This window comes from Ambystoma mexicanum, chromosome 7q (genome assembly GCF_040938575.1).
Source record: "Ambystoma mexicanum isolate Mex_15411 chromosome 7q, UKY_AmexF1_1, whole genome shotgun sequence".
Lineage (NCBI taxonomy): Eukaryota > Metazoa > Chordata > Amphibia > Caudata > Ambystomatidae > Ambystoma > Ambystoma mexicanum.
Window position 1 is genome coordinate 1,033,878,920 of NC_090941.1, and position 18,373 is coordinate 1,033,897,292.

General features: G+C 49.1%; 1 protein-coding gene across 2 annotated transcripts in view; it reads right to left on the bottom strand.

Moving 5' to 3' along the window:
* NUP98 (nucleoporin 98 and 96 precursor) overlaps positions 1-18,373 on the bottom strand; it is a 2,071,147-nt gene that overhangs the window by 480,886 nt on the left and 1,571,888 nt on the right. For both annotated transcript variants that reach the window (XM_069640340.1, XM_069640339.1), the window contains exon 26: positions 4,298-4,455. In XM_069640340.1, coding sequence (XP_069496441.1) covers positions 4,298-4,455 — 158 coding nt within the window. The remainder of the gene's footprint in view (positions 1-4,297; positions 4,456-18,373) is intronic.

The window sequence follows — 18,373 nt, forward strand, 5'->3', positions numbered from 1 at the left end:
TGAAATTACATGTGCACATTATACATTCCTTATGGTCCATGCTTGTCCGCCTCTGATCTTCCTGGGCGCTTGCATTCAAAAATGACAACATTTTGCACTTTTTAACTGGTTTTGCAATATCGGACATTTACCCAAAATTACACACATGTGCGCAAGGAGTATGGACATTAATTGATGAAGTGTCAGATTTTTAACATGCAGACATTTGGAGTGGGACCCTATTTTCCGCTAGCAACCCCCCAGAATACACCACAGGGTCCTAACGCCTCTCAAAATATTCACAGAAAAATCACAAAAATAATGATATTACTTATATAATTCTGACAAGTCTGCACTATGAGTTATCTATCTTTTTAAAATTATGCTCTGGTCAAAAAAAGGGTGTGGCTTCCCACATCACAGGGTGGAATAACTGGTTTATCCACTTCCCCCAAGCTCAGCTGCTAGCAGAGGCACTGCCCATCACAGTTTTCCCCTAAGAGGCCCCCCCAACATAACATTTGCCTGAGTCAAGGACAGGCCTTTGTTCAACTCCCTGTTATCCCCAGCTGCTCCACCCCTAATCTAATCAGAGAGGTGACAACTCCTTTTGGCAAGGGGAGTGGCTGAGCAGGTTTCAACTCCTGTCGGGGGTAGTTGTCAGGCAGAATCCAGTTTCATTAAGCCAGGTTTCAGCTAAATGTCACTTTTTGTTCCCAGTTTTCTACATTCAAATCAAACTGACCATTTTTACATATACATTAAATAATTACTTCCTTCAAGTCATTTCAGAATATAGTTTTACATTGTATCCACCTCTTAGCAAGTCTTTCCTTGGTCTGATTTTGTTTCATTTGTTCAGTTTTACACAAAAGTCTGGTGGTTTTAAAACGCCGGCTTTCTGATAGTGGTGAGTACTGGTAATGCAACCATTTTTGGGATTAAGAAAATGAATTCCCCACAGTTCTGAGTTGCTTTTTTTGGCAATCAGCATTGCCATTCCCAATGGTTTCAGGCTACTGTGTGTGTAGCCCACTGGTGGTTTTAGGCAGTGCCCTCCTGTGCTCACAACGTAGGCAAAAATGGGTGGCAGCCTAGTCTTCATGTTTTCCCTGTGCACTCTGGGGAGTTCTGGCCATCATGATGTTTTCTATGCCAGTACTGCACAGTTTTATTGTAGGGCTTGGATGCATGGGTAAAAACATCCCACAAGCAACAACTGCCACCGCTGGAGCTTCCTCACTTACTTGTTCCACCTGGCCTCCCTTTCTTCGGTTTGCTCAAGGTGACCCTTAAATCCTCGGCTTTCCAACTGGGTTGGCCCCCAGACCTAGCTTTATCTTTTGAACCACCCTAACCTCTTTTGAACATTTCTACAAAGACTTGAATGCATTTGGCAACTGTGATCTTGGGCACATTTCACCTTGCCGCATTTAAAGTGGGCATGGCCTATGAACTTTGGCTCTACAGTAGACTCTGCCTTCACCAACTTGTTTTGGTCTCTTAAAAGTGTTGGGAACTGTTTTTATGACCTGCCTTTTTCCATCCCTTTTACTTAATTATTGGAGTGCCATCTAAGTTACGCGCTCACCCCTGTTTTGACAAAAAGTGGTGTTTTGACTTCGACTTGTCTAATAATTCTTAAGGGAGGTGTGCATACCTTTCTGATTGTGTTTTGAACTTGCTTTGATTAGTAGTGTATTTTCTAAAGTGTGTGTTAAATAAACAATTATATACTTTTGATACAAAGCTCTGATCAGTGTTTGCTTGTTCTACTGTGTTTTTAGCCCTATTGTGTATCCTCTGTATACTGCCTAACTCTTCTTGAGAGAAGTCCGACTGCTCAGCCACAGCTACCAGGTAAATCTGGGTGGTACAGACTGCTACCAATTGGGTTTACCGCTTACTCCTGTAGTCTTAATCTTCTTGCAGTGGTCCCCAAGGGAAATGCACAGGATTCGGCCTAACACACACTGAAAAGCTTGATCACAACAGGCCTTAAACAGCCCATTTCCTGGTAAGAGGAACCAGATCCCTTTCATATACTTTGCTGTTGCTTACTTATAGAATCCTTTCATAATTAGCCATTCATCTATTTACTTTACAGAACATCATGGATTGTTACACCCAACGAGGCCCATTACATTTGAACTTCTTCATATTCAAGGTACACACCCTTAGTTTTGAATAATCCTTGGGGAATTATTCTGAGTCAGCTTACATTAGCCACTGTGATGGCGATTAGCATTGTGGACTAGGAAATTTAAACAATCCTTTGGTTGTTCATTTAGACCACGTCAATCGAAGGATTTAAAACTATTTTTTTCTTCCCCCTTTTACTTTGACTAGATTCCCAGTACAGGAATCTCCCAGTACAGGAATCTAACTGGGTAAGATGGTTTTCGCTCCAGGTGGGTGTTTTCTGATTTTCATACTGGTTGGGTCCCTACAGGGCAACATGTTGCAAATTAGGAGTACTAATTGGTGTTTTTGTTCCCCTTCCCATTCTCTCTGCCGCCCTCCTAATTTATATGCTTGATTGTATTACACCAATGTTGCCATTTTCAACAAAATGTTCATTAAATTATGCTTCGGCTGCTGAAATGTTATCCAAATATGATTGATCTGATAACGCATATTATTTTGGTCACATCTTGGAACCTGTGATTTTGGAAATAACATTTCAGCTGATACAATTCAAACGTACAGATATATCTTGTCACACGTTATGCCTTTGTTACAAACTTAACAGCCTTGAAAAAGATACAGGCAGGGTCAAAACATGTGTTGGCTTTAATAACAAACTGTGAACTGGAAACATTATGTTCGTGTGTAAACAATTACTTTCCCTCATCTTTTATTAAAAACAACTATGACACTAGCCTAATGAACCTTTCTTTTGTTAAACAATGACCCAGCATGATTGTGTCCGAGGTGTACCGTTTCATTTTGGCTAATCATTATTGAGGCTGGTTGGGCACAACCCCTTCCCACCATGACACATGCGGCAGGGATATCATTCGCATTACACATTTTTGGCAACTGACTTACATGGAATCCATCGCAGTTTTATTGATCATTATAGTGCCCTTATTTTTGTCAACTAATACTTTTCCCATACTCTGAATAACATTCCCCTGAGTAACTGTGGTATGAAGCAGTGTCTAAAAAGGGTATCACAGGGTATTGAGGGACCATATTGAATGCTCCCCTTTGACTAGAAGCGTTCTCTACTTTTGTCAGGAATCCAAATAAACTAATTTCCCTATTTTTTCAAAGGGGGCTCCTATACGTCTAGATCAAAGGAGCAGTTCGTTTGTCATGAGAAAGCAGAGACAGCCACGTTTGGGATAGAGCCAACTCTATTTTTTGCAGTATGAAACCACTATACGCTAAATAATTAAGACAATTAGGACAGGCAACAGACCTTTTAACTTGGGCACAATTGACTAACGTTAAAGTGAGTCTTGGCAAAGTCATATTATCCCTGATCAGTGCATAATGGAAGAGAACAAGCTAACAAACTTGGTTTTGAATATCACATCTACCAGTAAACCGTTCAAGTGGAACATAGCTTGCTCTGAAGAGCACAATTATCTGAATGACAAGCTGCATACAATTCGTGATCTCTCTGCACTCGTAGCTATATGGACTTTAACGTGCCATCACAACTAAATGAGGTTAGCAAGGGAGTGAGGTTAAAAGAACCTCTTTCCCAAAGGTCAGGACAGAACCTCAAAAGAGTTAGCAAAAAGGCAGGAGGTCCCCTTGAAATATGTGGAGTTGCAAAAAGAAATATTTCCTAACAGTGGTGATTTAAAAAGGAAAAATGGTGAGCCAAATTACAAATTAGCTAGGTGGATCACATGGGCAAACAATAGTGCCAGAGGTAAGGTGGGAAGATGGTATTCATAAAAATGCATAACAGTTGCACATTTTGAAATGCTGCTAAACTCCATCTTGGCATTAAAAACTGGAGAAGAGCATCTTCGATATGGACGCACTAAAGAAGGCTTTGCACTGCACAATGCCGAAAATCCGGTAATGTTTTTTAACATATCTCCAAGCACTACATTTCACAATAACCACACAGTATCCCATGAAGACCACTTCTGAGGTACATAAAATGAGTACTCTGCCACACAGACAGTTGAGATAGCTTCTAAGGCATATGAATACCAGATCACATTAATTCTACTTTAAAAAGGCTGGGGTTTTCTTTACTAATCTCACCACAAAGCTTTAGGTCTATGACCAAGATCTAAAGGGTAGGAACATTGTAGTAGTAGCATAGTATAGCATGACTAAGGAGACTCACAGGCTTTCCAGATAGGAGGGTGAAGATGCGCATTCTCTCTTCTTGGATGAAACAATCAGCCTGCAGCTTGTTCCAGTCCACCAGCTGCATGGTCATTAGATCCCTTACTTGCTGGCACCCGATCAGCTGAGACAGGAGCATTGAAAGCCTGTGATCACCTGGAGCAAGGAGAAATAACGGTCAGTATCCAAGAAAACAGCAAAATAAACAGGCACAAGAACTATAATCAAAATCTTTCTACAATTCCTCCATTGTCTCTAGCCACAATTTCCCCTCCCTTCAGAAGGCAGTAATCAATGCATGCAGGAATGTAAAAGCCAGTCAGTAATGGCTTTATTCAGAACATTTTGTTCCACATAGTCCTAACAAAGTTTCATTCTATCAAATAAAAAGACAAATAAAAAGTTAATTTTTAAATACAAAAAAGATAAAATGAAAGAAATTGCACATTAATGACTCCTTTTCTAAAATTATATTTAAAAAAAACATTCCTTGGCCCTTTGTATGCCCTATGATATAAATCTGACAGCTTACCTATTTCATGCTCATCGCTTGCACTGCCAGTGCTCTTCTAAGAAACATCATTAAACGCTAATTATTTTTCTAGGTTTCACCTAAAGTAAACATGTAAAAGCCAGGCGACATTGCTGCTCTCTTACTCAAAATATGCTATAATTTACTTCATAAAGTGCCATTTTTCTGGCAACCAAACAAAGCAAAAAATAAAATAAAATAACTTATTTTGAGGGAGGCAGGATATAAAATTGAATTACACCCTCAGACTGTGGGAGCCAGAGTTCCTGTTTTTTGTTTAGGAAGTGTGGCAAACCCAGGGAACTTGTCTGCCCCTAGTCCCCAAGGGGGAGCCACCACCTTTGAGACTAGGGAGGTGAGCCTGAAACACAAAATATTCCATACGGGATCTCATTGGGGGTATCCCCCTTAAGCATAAGGACTCCCTAGTGAATAAATCTTTAAAATCTCAATTACTTCCAATGTCCCAAAGGGTTATTGCATACATGGGGGCTAATAACGTTAAATAAAAGGGACCTTTAACTATGCTTGGTTTGGCTGCAGGCCCTTCCCTGAGACTGAAATCCCAAGACCAATGGAATTAGGTCTCCCGTTGCACGGAGAGTGTGTTAAGGGACAAGACTGGCTGCTGGGGGTAGAAGTACCAGATAGAGACTGCACAAGACTACAGCCACCACTGTAGCGCGGAGCCATGCATCCTGGAGGCAGGATCACAACGCAAACATGGTGGGCAGAGAACGTGCGGATCGCCACTGAGCCCAGGAATGCTGGCAGTACCAGGTTCGAACGCCTCGAGAGGACCAAGTCTTTACTATGACCGAGAGGGAAGACCAGCGTGCCTAAAACATGGCACCCGAAGGAAGCAACAGGGCACAGATGACCAAAGGAACCCGGTTCCACCACAGAAGTGACCGCCTCACTCCAAAGAAGGGTACAGCAAAGAAGCAGGCATGCAGTTCACAGCAAGTAAAGGGAGGTTGATCTCTGTGGCGCTTCACAGGGAGCCAGAGAACAGACCAAGCAGCAAAGTGGGCCAATGGACTAAGTAAACCATAAAGACAGTGCAATACCCAAAGGGAGTAAAGTTGCAAGCTGTACCCACAAGAGGTTAGATAAAAGGGGTTGAAGCTGAAAGCCACAACCTGTGAGGGACCAGTAGAAATCAGAAAGCAAAGAACTCGCAAAGGCAATTAACTTATTTATTTAAAGTGCTTATATAGCACTTTATTCCAAAGGGGATCCTGCGAGACCTTGCTCAGAACCTGAAGCCGGTCATGCCTGAGAATTAGGACCATTGGGATACGAGGGCCCAGTGGAGGGACCTCATCATAGGTGGGCTTCTGGCACCAGGAAAAGGCAGGATGCCATGAGGGTCAGCAACCTCAAAGTCTACTGCTGGCAGATCTGGGGCATTCTGAAATCGCGTTACAGTCTACAAGATATTTTGAGCCTTCCACAAGGAAGAGTCCAGGACCGCTCAAATGAATTGCAGCTTTTGAAAAGTTGTCAACTGGGACTTCTTGAAGTTGAGGGCGAAGCCCAGTTTGTAGAGATAGTGGCAGGTGCTGTTGAGATGTTCCAGAGCCTGTTCGGGTGAACGCGCTCTGGTCAACCAATCATCTGAGTAGGGAAAGATGTGACTAACTCCCCTCCTTAGATGTGCTACCACCATCACCAATTTGGTGAAGACCCTCAGGGCAGAGGTGACCCTGAAAGGCAGTACTTTAAACTGATGGTGAGAACTGCCAATGGCGAACCTCGGGTACTTTGTGCTTAGGATGTATAGGTACATGAAAATAAGCATACCTAAGATCAAGTGACACCTCCAATCTTGGAGCTTAATGGCATGGAGGAAGTGCGAAAGAGTGTCCATTTTGAATCGGCCCTTCATGAGGAACTGGTTCAAGCATCTTAGGTTCAAGATGGGTTGCAGTCCTCAGTCTTTCTTGGGAAACAGAAAAATAGGTGGAGTACCAAACCCAGGTATTGTTCTGCTACAGGTATCCTTTTCACAGCACCTTTCTCCAACAGGGAAAGAATCTCCTGTAGAAGGAGCAAATCTGGTTCTCTAAGCGATTGCTCACTCAGGGGCCTTTGTAGAAACGGGCCACTGTTTTTAGTGCCCAGGCATCTAAAGTAATTAAATGCCATTCTTGCATATGCTGGGTCAATCTGCCTTGTACCAGGTTCCTGTGAGCAAAGTGCTAAGGGAGGTGTTGGGGCTGTATCAGAGGGCAGCTAAGCTCCACTTCCTCTGGAGGCACGCATGAATCTCCTTTGTTCTCTCTGGGTAGCCTAAACTCTTCCCCTTTGGCCAAAAGAGGAGTAGTAGCGAAAAGAACGCCCTCTCTAAGCCTGTGTAGGTGGGTGGTGCTGTTGCAGCTGGCGAACCTGCCCCTAAATATTTTTCTGCAGCCTTTGAAGCCTGTCGCTTGTCCAAGCTGTGTCGTCGGTCTAAAAGGTTGGACACATCACACGGCATGTCCAGGAGCCTTGATTGGACATCGAGGGGGGAAGAGGAAGGGGGGGGTTGAGGCGTATTGGGGACAGACTTGTTTAATCACAAATCTCCTGATCATCGCAATCAAGCCCTTACACCATACAACGCAATCCGACGCATCAAGGCCCCAAATAAGGGATTGACAGGAAGCCTCCTTACCATCATCAATCATCAAAACTTTATTTGGCTTGGAGCCATCAATGTAAATAAAAACACCACAACAGCCAAAGGAAAAAAAACAGCATACAAGGAGCAACACATTTCCCGCGGACAGATGAAAGCAGCTGCAAACTGGGGTAAGTCACAGCATCACTTGAATGTTACTTGATGGTCTGGTGCGCCCCGGCCGCTGTAACAGAACACAAGGGAACCAAATGATTGCTATTGTACTGTGACAGAGAAGATGTGCTTGAGCGCCTCCCCACTGGTGTGGCATTTGCTCCAATGAGCACAGACATGTGCAAAGTTCTTTTGCAGGGTCGAGAGCAGGATACTATTGTGGAATTAAGTGGAGGCCAGATGTTTTAAGGTTCAATATGCCCTCAACTCTGGCTTGATCCCCGTGCTCTATTCTAACGGAGTCACTTGTGAAGGATCCTTGTCGACTTAGCCTAATGCAGCAGGTGATTTGCTCCCGCCCGATGAATGAACAACCCCTCACCAGCCCGATCCAATAAAGGCACGCATTTAAAAGTGCGTCTCTAGGTTAAGTATTTGGGGCAAGCTTAGGAAGCCTGTGAAGACAGAGGGACCACCCTGCCTGTTGCAATATCAGCCCATTTCTCTTGTCTGCAGTGCCGTTCAATGGGTGAACCCTTCGGGTTGTTACCCTTCTAAAGGTGTTGATTGACCTAGATGCTACGACTATATTGGACCCCGGCAGAAATGTTGGCTTAAAATCGCAGTGGACAGGTTTGTTTCCGGCATAGTTATTTAAATCTGGATTAAGTAGATAAGATTGGGCCGCCTCACACTCCAAACCAGGTGCGAGACGGATGAAATTCTTGGGCCCGTTCTCCTACCTGTAAGCATCCCCCCTGTCTTGCCCTTTTGTAATTATAGCGAGTGCCAGAAATGTCAGAATGGTCAGAGCTAAGCTCTGATTCGGAAAGACCATTAACCACCTAATTCTTATGCCCACCTCCTTCAGATGCCAAAGCAGTTGGATATCCTTCCGAGCATGAGCTGCACCCACTCGTTGAATGAGATGGAAAATCATTTTTTTTAGTGAAGAATTCTCAACCAGAACAATGCTGCACTGGCAGACACCGGGTGGGGGCCCGCTCCCCTTTAGATAAGTTAGCAAGACTTTTGCTGGTTCCTTGCAGAGAGAGAGGGGGGCGTGCCACAGTGACTTATCTAGCAGGATTTCAACAGAAGACCCCCAGTAGTGATCGCTCACCCACCCCCCAGTGCTGCCAAAGGTTCCTGGTCTAAAACTCCACTATTTGCGACCCCCAGCGGTTTTGCGCATTTTGAATGGCTATTGAGGGGCTTGTTTCCTCAATCTTACTGGGCAGGGGGATTCTTCATGGGAGGGCATCGTAGGTTTCGGTGTTGTCCACTAGGTTGTCCCGTATTGCGGCAGTCTCGAAAGACAAAGGTTTCAGGTATCATAATGCTGAGGGTGTGAGGGTTAATAGGTTGTTGGATGGATGGGAAGCTGTGATGTCCGATAACAGTGAAGTGCTGTAGGGAGGGGTGACATGCATTAACAGCATTGTGCCGCCAGAATGAACAGAGGTAAGAATACAAGTTCCAGATTCAGGGGAGAAAGGGTCTGTGATCCTCCCCTGCAGGGAGGCCATGGGCGGTGTCAATGGTGTAAGAAACCCAAGGGTATTCTCCCAAGCAGACCTCGAGAATCCTTTATTCAGGTGTCCAGGGGAGGGTCGACTCCCTCAGATCCCAAACCTGGGGTGGACAAGCAAGGGCGATCACCTTGGTAGGGGAGCCCAGGGTTATGCTCTGGGAAATGTCCCAGATGAGACGTCGTACTATACCAAGGGAAAAGGAGAGGACAAAATCCCTGAGGCCTTTGTAGGCTACAATACATCGGCCTCACCTCCTCTCATTAAATCTATTCCACCCAGATCCAATGATACTTCTGTACAGAACCAATCCCCTAAGATCTCCAATTTGCGTACACCCGAAGATCATCTATCCCAGAATCGCTGTGTTCCTGTGTCCTGCCCGAACATTCTTCTCCAAGTCCAACTTGTTCCTTCTCCAGCATGGGGTCTGGCATGGATTCACATGCTCATGAATAAGAGAATACATAGCAGTACACACATGCAAAACCACGGGAGGTGGCAACAGGCTCAACATTAAGCAATACAACAACTCGACATTAAGCCTCTCTTACCTCCTCACCAGGCTCACCTTAGGCGAACAGGTTGCGCAGCACTGCTTGGCCGACCCTGGACTCCTCCCTGGAGTCCCGATCGACGCAGTAGAATCTTGTGATGCTGTGCGTCGACCTCCATGTCGCAGCCCTGCAGATGTCCAGCAGGGGCACACCAGAAACGCTGTGGTAGCAGCGATCGCTCTGGTCGAATGGGCTCTCGGACGGCCGGGCAGCGGTCGGTTTGCCAACCGGTGAGTGCATGATGCAGCCGGAGAGCCATCTGGAAATGGAAGTCTTCGAGAGAGCCTTCCCTTGATTCACAGTCCCAAAGTTCACAAACAGCTGTGACGTCTTCCGAAAACTCTTCGTGTGGTCCACGTAGAACTTCAGCGCTCTAGCTACATCCAGCGAGTGCAGAGTCCTCTCGGCCGGCGACAAAGGCGACGGGAAGAAAACTGGCAACACCAAGGGCTCGTTGAGGTGGAAGTCCGACGGCACCTTGGGCATAAAGGAGGGGTGTGTCCTCAGCACCACCCTCGTGTTATGAAAAGTCAAGTATGGAGGCTTGCAGGATAGGGCCTGGATCTCTCCCACTCGTGCGGAGGTGATGGCCACAAGGAAAGTTGTCTTCCATGACAGGAACTTCAAAGGCGCCGAATGCATAGGCTCGAATGGGGGGCCCCCCCATAAGCCTGCTCAGCACCACATTAAGCTCCCACGCCGGGGCAGGAGCCTTCACCGGCGGGAATGATCGGAATAGTCCCTTCATGAATTCTTTCACCAGGCGATGAGACCACAAGGACGCCCGTCCCGTAGTCCTGGGATATTGGGAGATTGCAGCCAGATGTATTTTGATGGAGGCGTGAGCCAGTCCAGCTTTGGCCAGCGACAGTAGGCACGGCAGTACTTGAGGGGCCGTAATCCGCAGAGGGTTAATCTTCTGTGCACGGCACCAGACAGAGAACCTCTTCCATTTATGTCCGTAGCACTTGAGAGTTGAGGACGCCCTGGCCTTTGCAAGAACCTCTCTGCAGTCGGCCGGGATGTCGTACCCTCCAAACTCTAGTGCTGCAGGAGCCAGGCCTGCAAGTTCAGCGACTCCGGGTTGTCGTGAAGAATGGCGCCTCCTTCTCTGGAGAGAAGGTCTGCGTCCGTCGGCAGCTTGACTGGTGTGGACGTTAACAAGTCCAGAAGGCCCGGGAACCAGATCTGTCTCGGCCACGCCAGTGCGACGAGGATCATCCTGCACCGGGACCTCTTGAGCTGGTTGATGAGCCGGAGCAGCAACGGCAGCAGAGGGAACGCATAAAGAAATAGGCCGTCCCAGGGGAACGAGAAGGTATCGCCCATGCTCCTCGGCTGGGGGAGCCTGCTGGCGAACCTCCGGCACTTGGAATTTGTCGCCATCGCAAAGAGATCGATTTGGGGTTCGCCCCATCGTCGGAAGAGTCGATCCACTTGATCCTGCCGTAGTTCCCACTCATGGCACGAGTGCAGCTCCCTGCTGAGTGAGTCGGCGATCGTGTTTTTTATTCCTGCCAGATGAAGAGGCACCAGAAACATCCCTTGGGCGACGGCCCAATGCCACAGATCCTGGGCTTCCTTGGATAGGGCCGGGGACCTGGTTCCGCCCTCCTTCCGGATGTAGAACATCGTGGTGGTGTTGTCGGTGAAGATCCTCACCACCTTGCCCTTGAGGGACGGAAGAAAGGACCTGAGGGCCCAGAACACTGTGCGGAGCTCCAAGATGTTGATGTGGAGTGACTTCTCCTCCGGGAGCCAAAGGCCTCTCGCGTGAAGATCTCTGGAGTGCGCTCCCCAACCTTCCAGGGAGGCTTCCGTCATCACCGTCACCTGGTGAGCTGGGGTCTGAAAGTCTGTGCCCGCCGACAGATGGGAGCGGGTACCCCACCACCGGATCGCCTGACGGAACATCTCGTTGAGAGGGATCCTGTCCTCAAAGCTGCCCGTCGACTGGACCAAGCGGGCGTCGAGGAACTCTTGTAAGGGGCGCATCCGAAGCCTGCAAAGGCGCACCAGATAAATGCAGGAGGACATCATCCCGAGGAGGGATTTGATAGATCTTACCCTGGCCATGTCCGTGGTCAGCAGACGCTGCACCTTGCCCAGAAAAGTACTGGTCCTTTCCTCCGACGGCGAGGCCAGCCGCGTCACTGTGTCGAGCTTGGCTACCAGAAACAGGGCGACTTGCGACAGAACCAGGTGGGATTTTGGAAAGTTGATGGAGAATCCCAGGTTCGTGAGCAGCTGGACGGTCTTCGCAGTGTGCTCCACGGTGAGCTCCCTTATCGTTGCCCGGATGAGCCAGTCGTCCAGGCAGGGGTAGACATGGATCCCCTGTATGTGCAGCGGCGCCACCACCGGTGCGAGGCACTTGGTGACCACCCTGGATGCCGACTTCAATCCGAACAGGAGGGCCTTGAACTGGTAGTGTCGCCCTTGGACCACGAACCTGAGGAACTTTCGGTGTCTTTTTAGAATGGGGATGTGGAAGTACGCATCCTCCAAGTCCAATGACGACAGGAACCCGCCCTCCTTCAGCTGTCCCAGCACATGCTGGAGGGTGACCATACGGAACTTCTGTGCCTTGATGTACTTGTTCAATCGTCGCAGGTCCAGGATGGGGCGCCATCCTCCTGTCTTCTTTTTTACGAGGAAGTACCTTGAGTAAACTCCGGAGCCCCGAAGCCTCTTTGGGACGAGCTTGATGGCTCCCTTCTTGAGCGTAGCCCTTACTTCCAACAGTAGTTGAAGGACGTGATATTCCTTCCTGGCCACGGGTGAAACCGCGTGCCCTTGGGCCAGGGCGTCCAGCCCCCAACGGTCGGTGGAGATGGACTCCCACACGCTGACTAACCTCGCCAGCCGGCCTCCCACCGGGGTGCTTCGGCGGGGGCCCGACCCCACAGTCAGTTCAATCTTGTTTGGAGGCCGCCTTGCCTCCTTGACTTCCCTGTTGACAACGGGCACCACCTGACTTGCCGCGTCCCCTGTAGGATTCCTGGGACGAAGATCTTGCCGCTTGGCGGTACGTGGAGGAGCCACTGCCGGATCCTTTGGAGGCACCTTATCTGCCTCCGGAGTTCCGAAAGGACGGCCGTCGTTGTTGGAGCATTCCCAGTGCCCGGGCGGTCTCTGTCTGTCCTGAAGGGACTCATCAACCGCCTTCCCAAACAGGTTGTTCCCGTCGAAGGGCATGTCCAAAACCTTGGTTTGTACGTCCTGGCGGAAATCCGTGGCCTTGAGCCATCCTCGTCGTCTCAAGCAAACACCGTTACCCAACTGACGGAAACCGGTGTCGGCGATGTCCGTTGCCACCGTGATGGCGTGGTTCGTAGCAACCTCACCCTCCTGTAGGATTACAAGGGGCCCCAGCCCTTTTGGCGTCCGGAAGGAAGTCCAACAGAGGGGCGATTTTGAACCACAACTCCCTGTCCTAGCGGGCTACGATAGCCAGGGCGTTGGCCGCCTTGATACTTGTCGCTGCGGATGAGATGATCCGTCGTCCCATTGTGTCCAGCTTCCTGCCCTCGCCGTCCGGCGGGGAAGTTGATGTCGAGGCCCATGCCCCCCCAGCTTTCTTCTTTGCCGCCGCCGAGACGACCGAATCCGGGGTAGGGTGCGCCCGAAGGCACAAGGGGGCAGCGTCGGGGACCCGGTACTACTACTCGTACCGGTCCCTCTTTGCCGGCACCATGGCAGGGTTCTTGAGGAGGGTGAGCCCCTCATCCCAGAGGTCATCAAGAAGTGGTACGGCGTGGACCGTCTTCCTCTTAGCCTCGCGCCGTTGGTAAAGGAACCCTTCCTTCTTCTCTTCTGGGCAGAGCTGGAAGAGCTCGGATTCCCTGGAAATCATGGCATGAAAGGATCCAATTTCGTCGGGTGGGGACGTCCGAGCAGGGGGCGACAGGGGACACGTCCCGTCGTCGCCTCTGTCGTCATCTGTACCTGTCGTAGCCGTGTTCGTGCCTGTATCATCCCTGTGGGAAAGCAGAGCAGGCCGCGGAGGTGGGAGAGGTGGCGTAGGATGCATCCTCCTCCTCTAATGCGGTGGACTTTCCGAAGCTCCTGGCTCCTGTTCCCCCGTTGGGTCTGGCACAGGTACCTCCATCGGGGGGAGGGGTAACCTTGTCCTTCTCTCCGAGCATAAGGACTGAATCGCTGACAAAATGGCCGCCAAAGTGTCCTGCGGCGCCGGAAACGACGGGCGCGAGGGCTCTTGAGGAGCCTTGTCGGCGACACCGTCGCCCTCGTCGTCGCCCTCATCGGGATCCCTCCCGAAGGGCTGGGCCTCTTCCACGACTTCGATGAGCTCTTCTTCAGAGGTCGTGTCCATATCTACGATGGCCACCAGCCCCTCCCCCCACCTTTTCCAACAAGGACTTCGTGGGGGTCTTCTCAATGGGCCTGAAAGACGACTCCCTCCGCGGTGGCAGGGAGACGCTGGTGTAGCATCCACAGGCTGAGCCAGGGCCGCGGCGACATCCTCAATCGAGGTCTTAGCAGGGTGTATTAAGGCCATCGTCACCTTCTGTACGCCTGGGGCCTTCACCTTGGGGGGAGGGTCCGAGCGTCGTTCCCCCTCTGCCGGAATCTTTGAGATCGACCGGGGCCTCTCCAGAAGCTCCGCCGGGGTTCTCGGACTTCCTCTTACCCGAGCCGGAGCGTTTGCTCGTGGTTGATGGCGCCGGGGAGGATGCGCCCTGCCTGGCAGCCAAGGAACCCGACCGTTCGGCGCTCCAGGTGCCCGCGGACTCGCGGTGCTTAGCCTTTTGTTGGGCCCCTGTCGCCGGGGCACCCTCACAGGACTTACAAGACCTTTCGAACTTCTTTTTCTTCTTCTCGCCTGACGGGCTCTTCCTTTCCAGCCAGTTGGCGAGACGGAGGTGGCGATCCTTCATGGTCCGCTCTGACATGTTCCCACAAAACGCACAGTCCTTCTCCGTGTGCGTCTTGTCCTCATGGAGACAGTAGAGGCATAACGAATGCTCGTCCTCCTTGAAAACATTCTGAAGCTGGCATCCAGGGCAGGTCCTGAACAGCTTCCTGGGCGTCGAGCTTCCTTTCTCCTGGGCCATGTCCGGGGTAGGCCTCGGAACTTCTGGAATCCTCGATAAGCGTAACTCGACGAAATCTTCACCCTTGAGGGGCCTAGAAAACTCTGAAATGGATCCCCGTTGATCGGATGTAGAAACGGTGGAGCTTGAGGCTCTATTTAACCGAAAAATGAGAAAAATCTCCCGAAAAAGCACAAAAACGCAGCAAAAGCTTGAGAGCTACAGTACGAGGACTCCCAACACTTGTATGTGCAGTAAAAATCTGAGGATGGCTGCCAGAGGCGGGGCTTAGGGAGAGGGCAGTCAATGGCTAGTGGCAGTATGACCCAGAGACCAGTGATTGGTTACTACTAAGAAAGACAGATCAGAAACGAAACTGATACTGATTTTTTTCTATACTGAGGATTCCCGGCCTGACGACGGGGAATATTCATGAGCATGTGAATCCATGCCAGACCCCATATGCTGGAGAACTGAGCAAAACGGCACAGTGAAAACCAAGCAGAAATGGCACTCTTAACAATGTCTCAAAGGGGAGGGAAAATACAAGTTATACAGGTTTAGACTCTTGAACACACCAGCAACACTTCCCAAGTAGATTGTGAACAAGTTAGGCAAGGCATGACTTTAGCATATGCAATACTGAGGTGAAAACCGAGCAAAATGGCACTTCACAAGTTTAAATAGAGGGATGGAAAAGGTGGTTATAAGAGTTAGGTGAACCAACACATTTCTAGGTGAGAAGCAATCTAGAGAAGGCAGTTGTAACACATTTAGCCAGAGTCAATAGGCCTGTGCCAGTGTCAATGGTAAAAGGCAATGTTCCCAAGATCAAAATATACGATTCGAAAAGGCGGTTGCAGAAGGTGAAAGACAATGTTAGATGATAGGGGCGGCCAACCGAGTAAGTAAAGGATTTAAAACACCTTTAGCGATACCCAACGAAACATGAGGGCTGGCGGAACAATGTATCTTTAAAGTAGAAGAGGCTCCTGCGGTGGCGGCAGTTCCTGCAGTTCGGAAGATCCAGCAGACCAAGAGAGGCTCTCGTCGTGGAGGAAGGTTCGAGTTACTGCACTGCCCAGGGATGAAACCAGCCGCGGTGCTGCCAAGCGAATAAAAGGTATGCTCCTTTAAATCGCGGTCCGGGTGGACGGGTGCCTGGCTATCCAGTCTCCTAGTGCTTGGCACTGGTGATTCGCCCGAGGCGGGTCTAGGAAGGCGATTGGCAAACTGGTTGGCCCCACCAGCTCAAGGGAAGAAGACTCTTGCAGAGGAAGATCTTCTCAAGTCGTTGGAGAAAAGTGGTGAGGATCTGAAGCAGGGCTTCACTGGTGGTTTAGTCGTTGCAGATGTCTTCAGCTTCTCTCCTCTTCGGTTTCTTAGTTCCAGTGGCAACGTCTTGTCTTCCAGTCCTCGGGACCCTGCTTTTATGCATCAAGACCCCCATTCATACAGCCTAGCTGTCACTCACACAGTGGGGTGGCTCTACTGGCGGGAGAACCCCCCGGACTATCAGGGCAGAGTGTGACTTGCGTTGCGTAGGCAACCCTGTCCAGGGTGTCTATATTCCCCATCCCACACATCCTGTCTAGCCCAGACTCAGTGGCGCCGAAAGGAGGGCTTCTGTGCAGAAGCCTGCCAAAAGGACGAACAAAGGATCCCCGACCTGGGTTAGGATCTCAGAGAAAGACACAAGAAAGAATTATTATTAAAGTTCTGGCAAATGAAACCTACAGGAGTACAGTTAATATAAAAATAAACCGGCGGTGTGTTAGAGGCTGTCAGTAAGATTGGTAGCCTTGAACAATGGGAAAATCCCATAAGGAAATATTTGCGGTTGAATATTTACGGTAATAACCACTGTCACCAGCCAGAAACTTGAGAGAGGGACTGTACGGTACCCTCTCGAAAATGAACACCAGGGAAAAATAATTAACCCTTTCCAGTACTTCCATACTAAGATGGGTTGTACTGGTAAAAATAAACCCTTCAAATCCAGCAAAGCTGCTTGGGGACTCTATAGGTAAGGGAAATTAGCCTTAGAAGAGAATTCTCCCTAACAATTTCCTTCCCGTCACGATTATTTTCTGCACTCCAATTTTGCTCAAATAAAACACTACCGTTCCCACAATCCCCCTTGTTTATTTCACAATCCCAGGTACTCCCATTTGGCACACAAACCCTCCTACTCATTTCGAAAAAACCCTCCAAAATCAACCCTTCTCAAAACACATCTTCCCCATCTTTTCACGCAGAATACTTAAAGACCCTACATCTACCCTTTTTCGACACAAACAATTTTTCCCTACACGAAAGACAACGAAATAATATAAAAACTGTTTACTGACATGTCCCAACGCAATGGTCAGGCAGAGTCAGGCAATTGACCCAAATGGCACACACCGGACAGCCCTTTCCATTCCCCACAGGGATAACAGTTTGAGCAAGAGAGCACAGGATGAGCAAGGCAGACCGCGCAACGAGACAGCTATCCAGATCCGGCAGTTCAAGAGGAGAAAAAGGACAGGGAATATCGAGAGGGTGACAAGGAGATACACAACCTTGCCCTTTTCGATAAAACCCTGCAAACCCTCCCCAGAAGGAATCGCGAGACTGAGGACAATAGTCCAAGTGTGCTGCAACAGATGTCAAGGAGCGTATCGACACTGATAAGCCGGAGCGAGGGAGACTCCTGCTTCCGTGGTACCAGCCTTGACTCCAGTAAAGAGGAAATCCAAGTGGTTCATCACAGCCAGAGAGCCGATAAGAACCGGGCTGTGGGGAATGAAAGTGGCAAAGTGAGAGAAGTTCAAAGAACTATAAAATTGTAAAGGGGAGACCAGATGCAGAAGGGGACCGGCACCACATGGGTGTTGCTCCGAGAAAGTCTGGTTTATCCCCGTTTGAGTGAAACTACACATAACAGAAGGCTGTTGGGGAGCCGCCAAGATAGGTCAAAGTTGTCATACAGGAGGTCAAGCAAAATCCCAATACAGTCGAAAGCCTTTGACCCAAGAACTATAACTAAAGCAAGGGAAGGGAATCCTGTCAACAATGAAAGTAAATGTGAATGAGAAGGAACAAGTTACTTACCTGTAACTGTTGTTCTCCAGCATGGGTCTGGCATGGATTCACATGCTCATGAATATTCCCCGTTGTCAGGCTGGGAATCCTCGGTAAAGAAAAAACCAGTATCAGTTTCGTTTCTGATCTGTCTTTCGTAGTAATAACCAATCACTGGTCTCTGCGTCATACTGACCACAGCCAATGACTGCCCTCTACCTAAGCACCGCCTCTGGCAGCCATCTTCAGATTTGGAAGCACGTGAAGTGGCAGTATGACCAAGTGAAGAGCCGCAGAGGGGTAGGCGGGAGGGTTCGCATGTGAATCCATGCCAGACCCATGCTGGAGAACAACAGTTACAGGTAAGTAACTTGTTCCTTCTCCAGCATGGGGTCTGGCATGGATTCACATGCTCATGAATAAAGAATACATAGCAGTACACACATGCACAACCACGGGAGGTGGCAAAGGCTCAACATTAAGCATCACATAAACTCAACATTAAGCATCTTACCTCCTCACCAGGCTCACCTCAGGCGAACAGGTTGCGC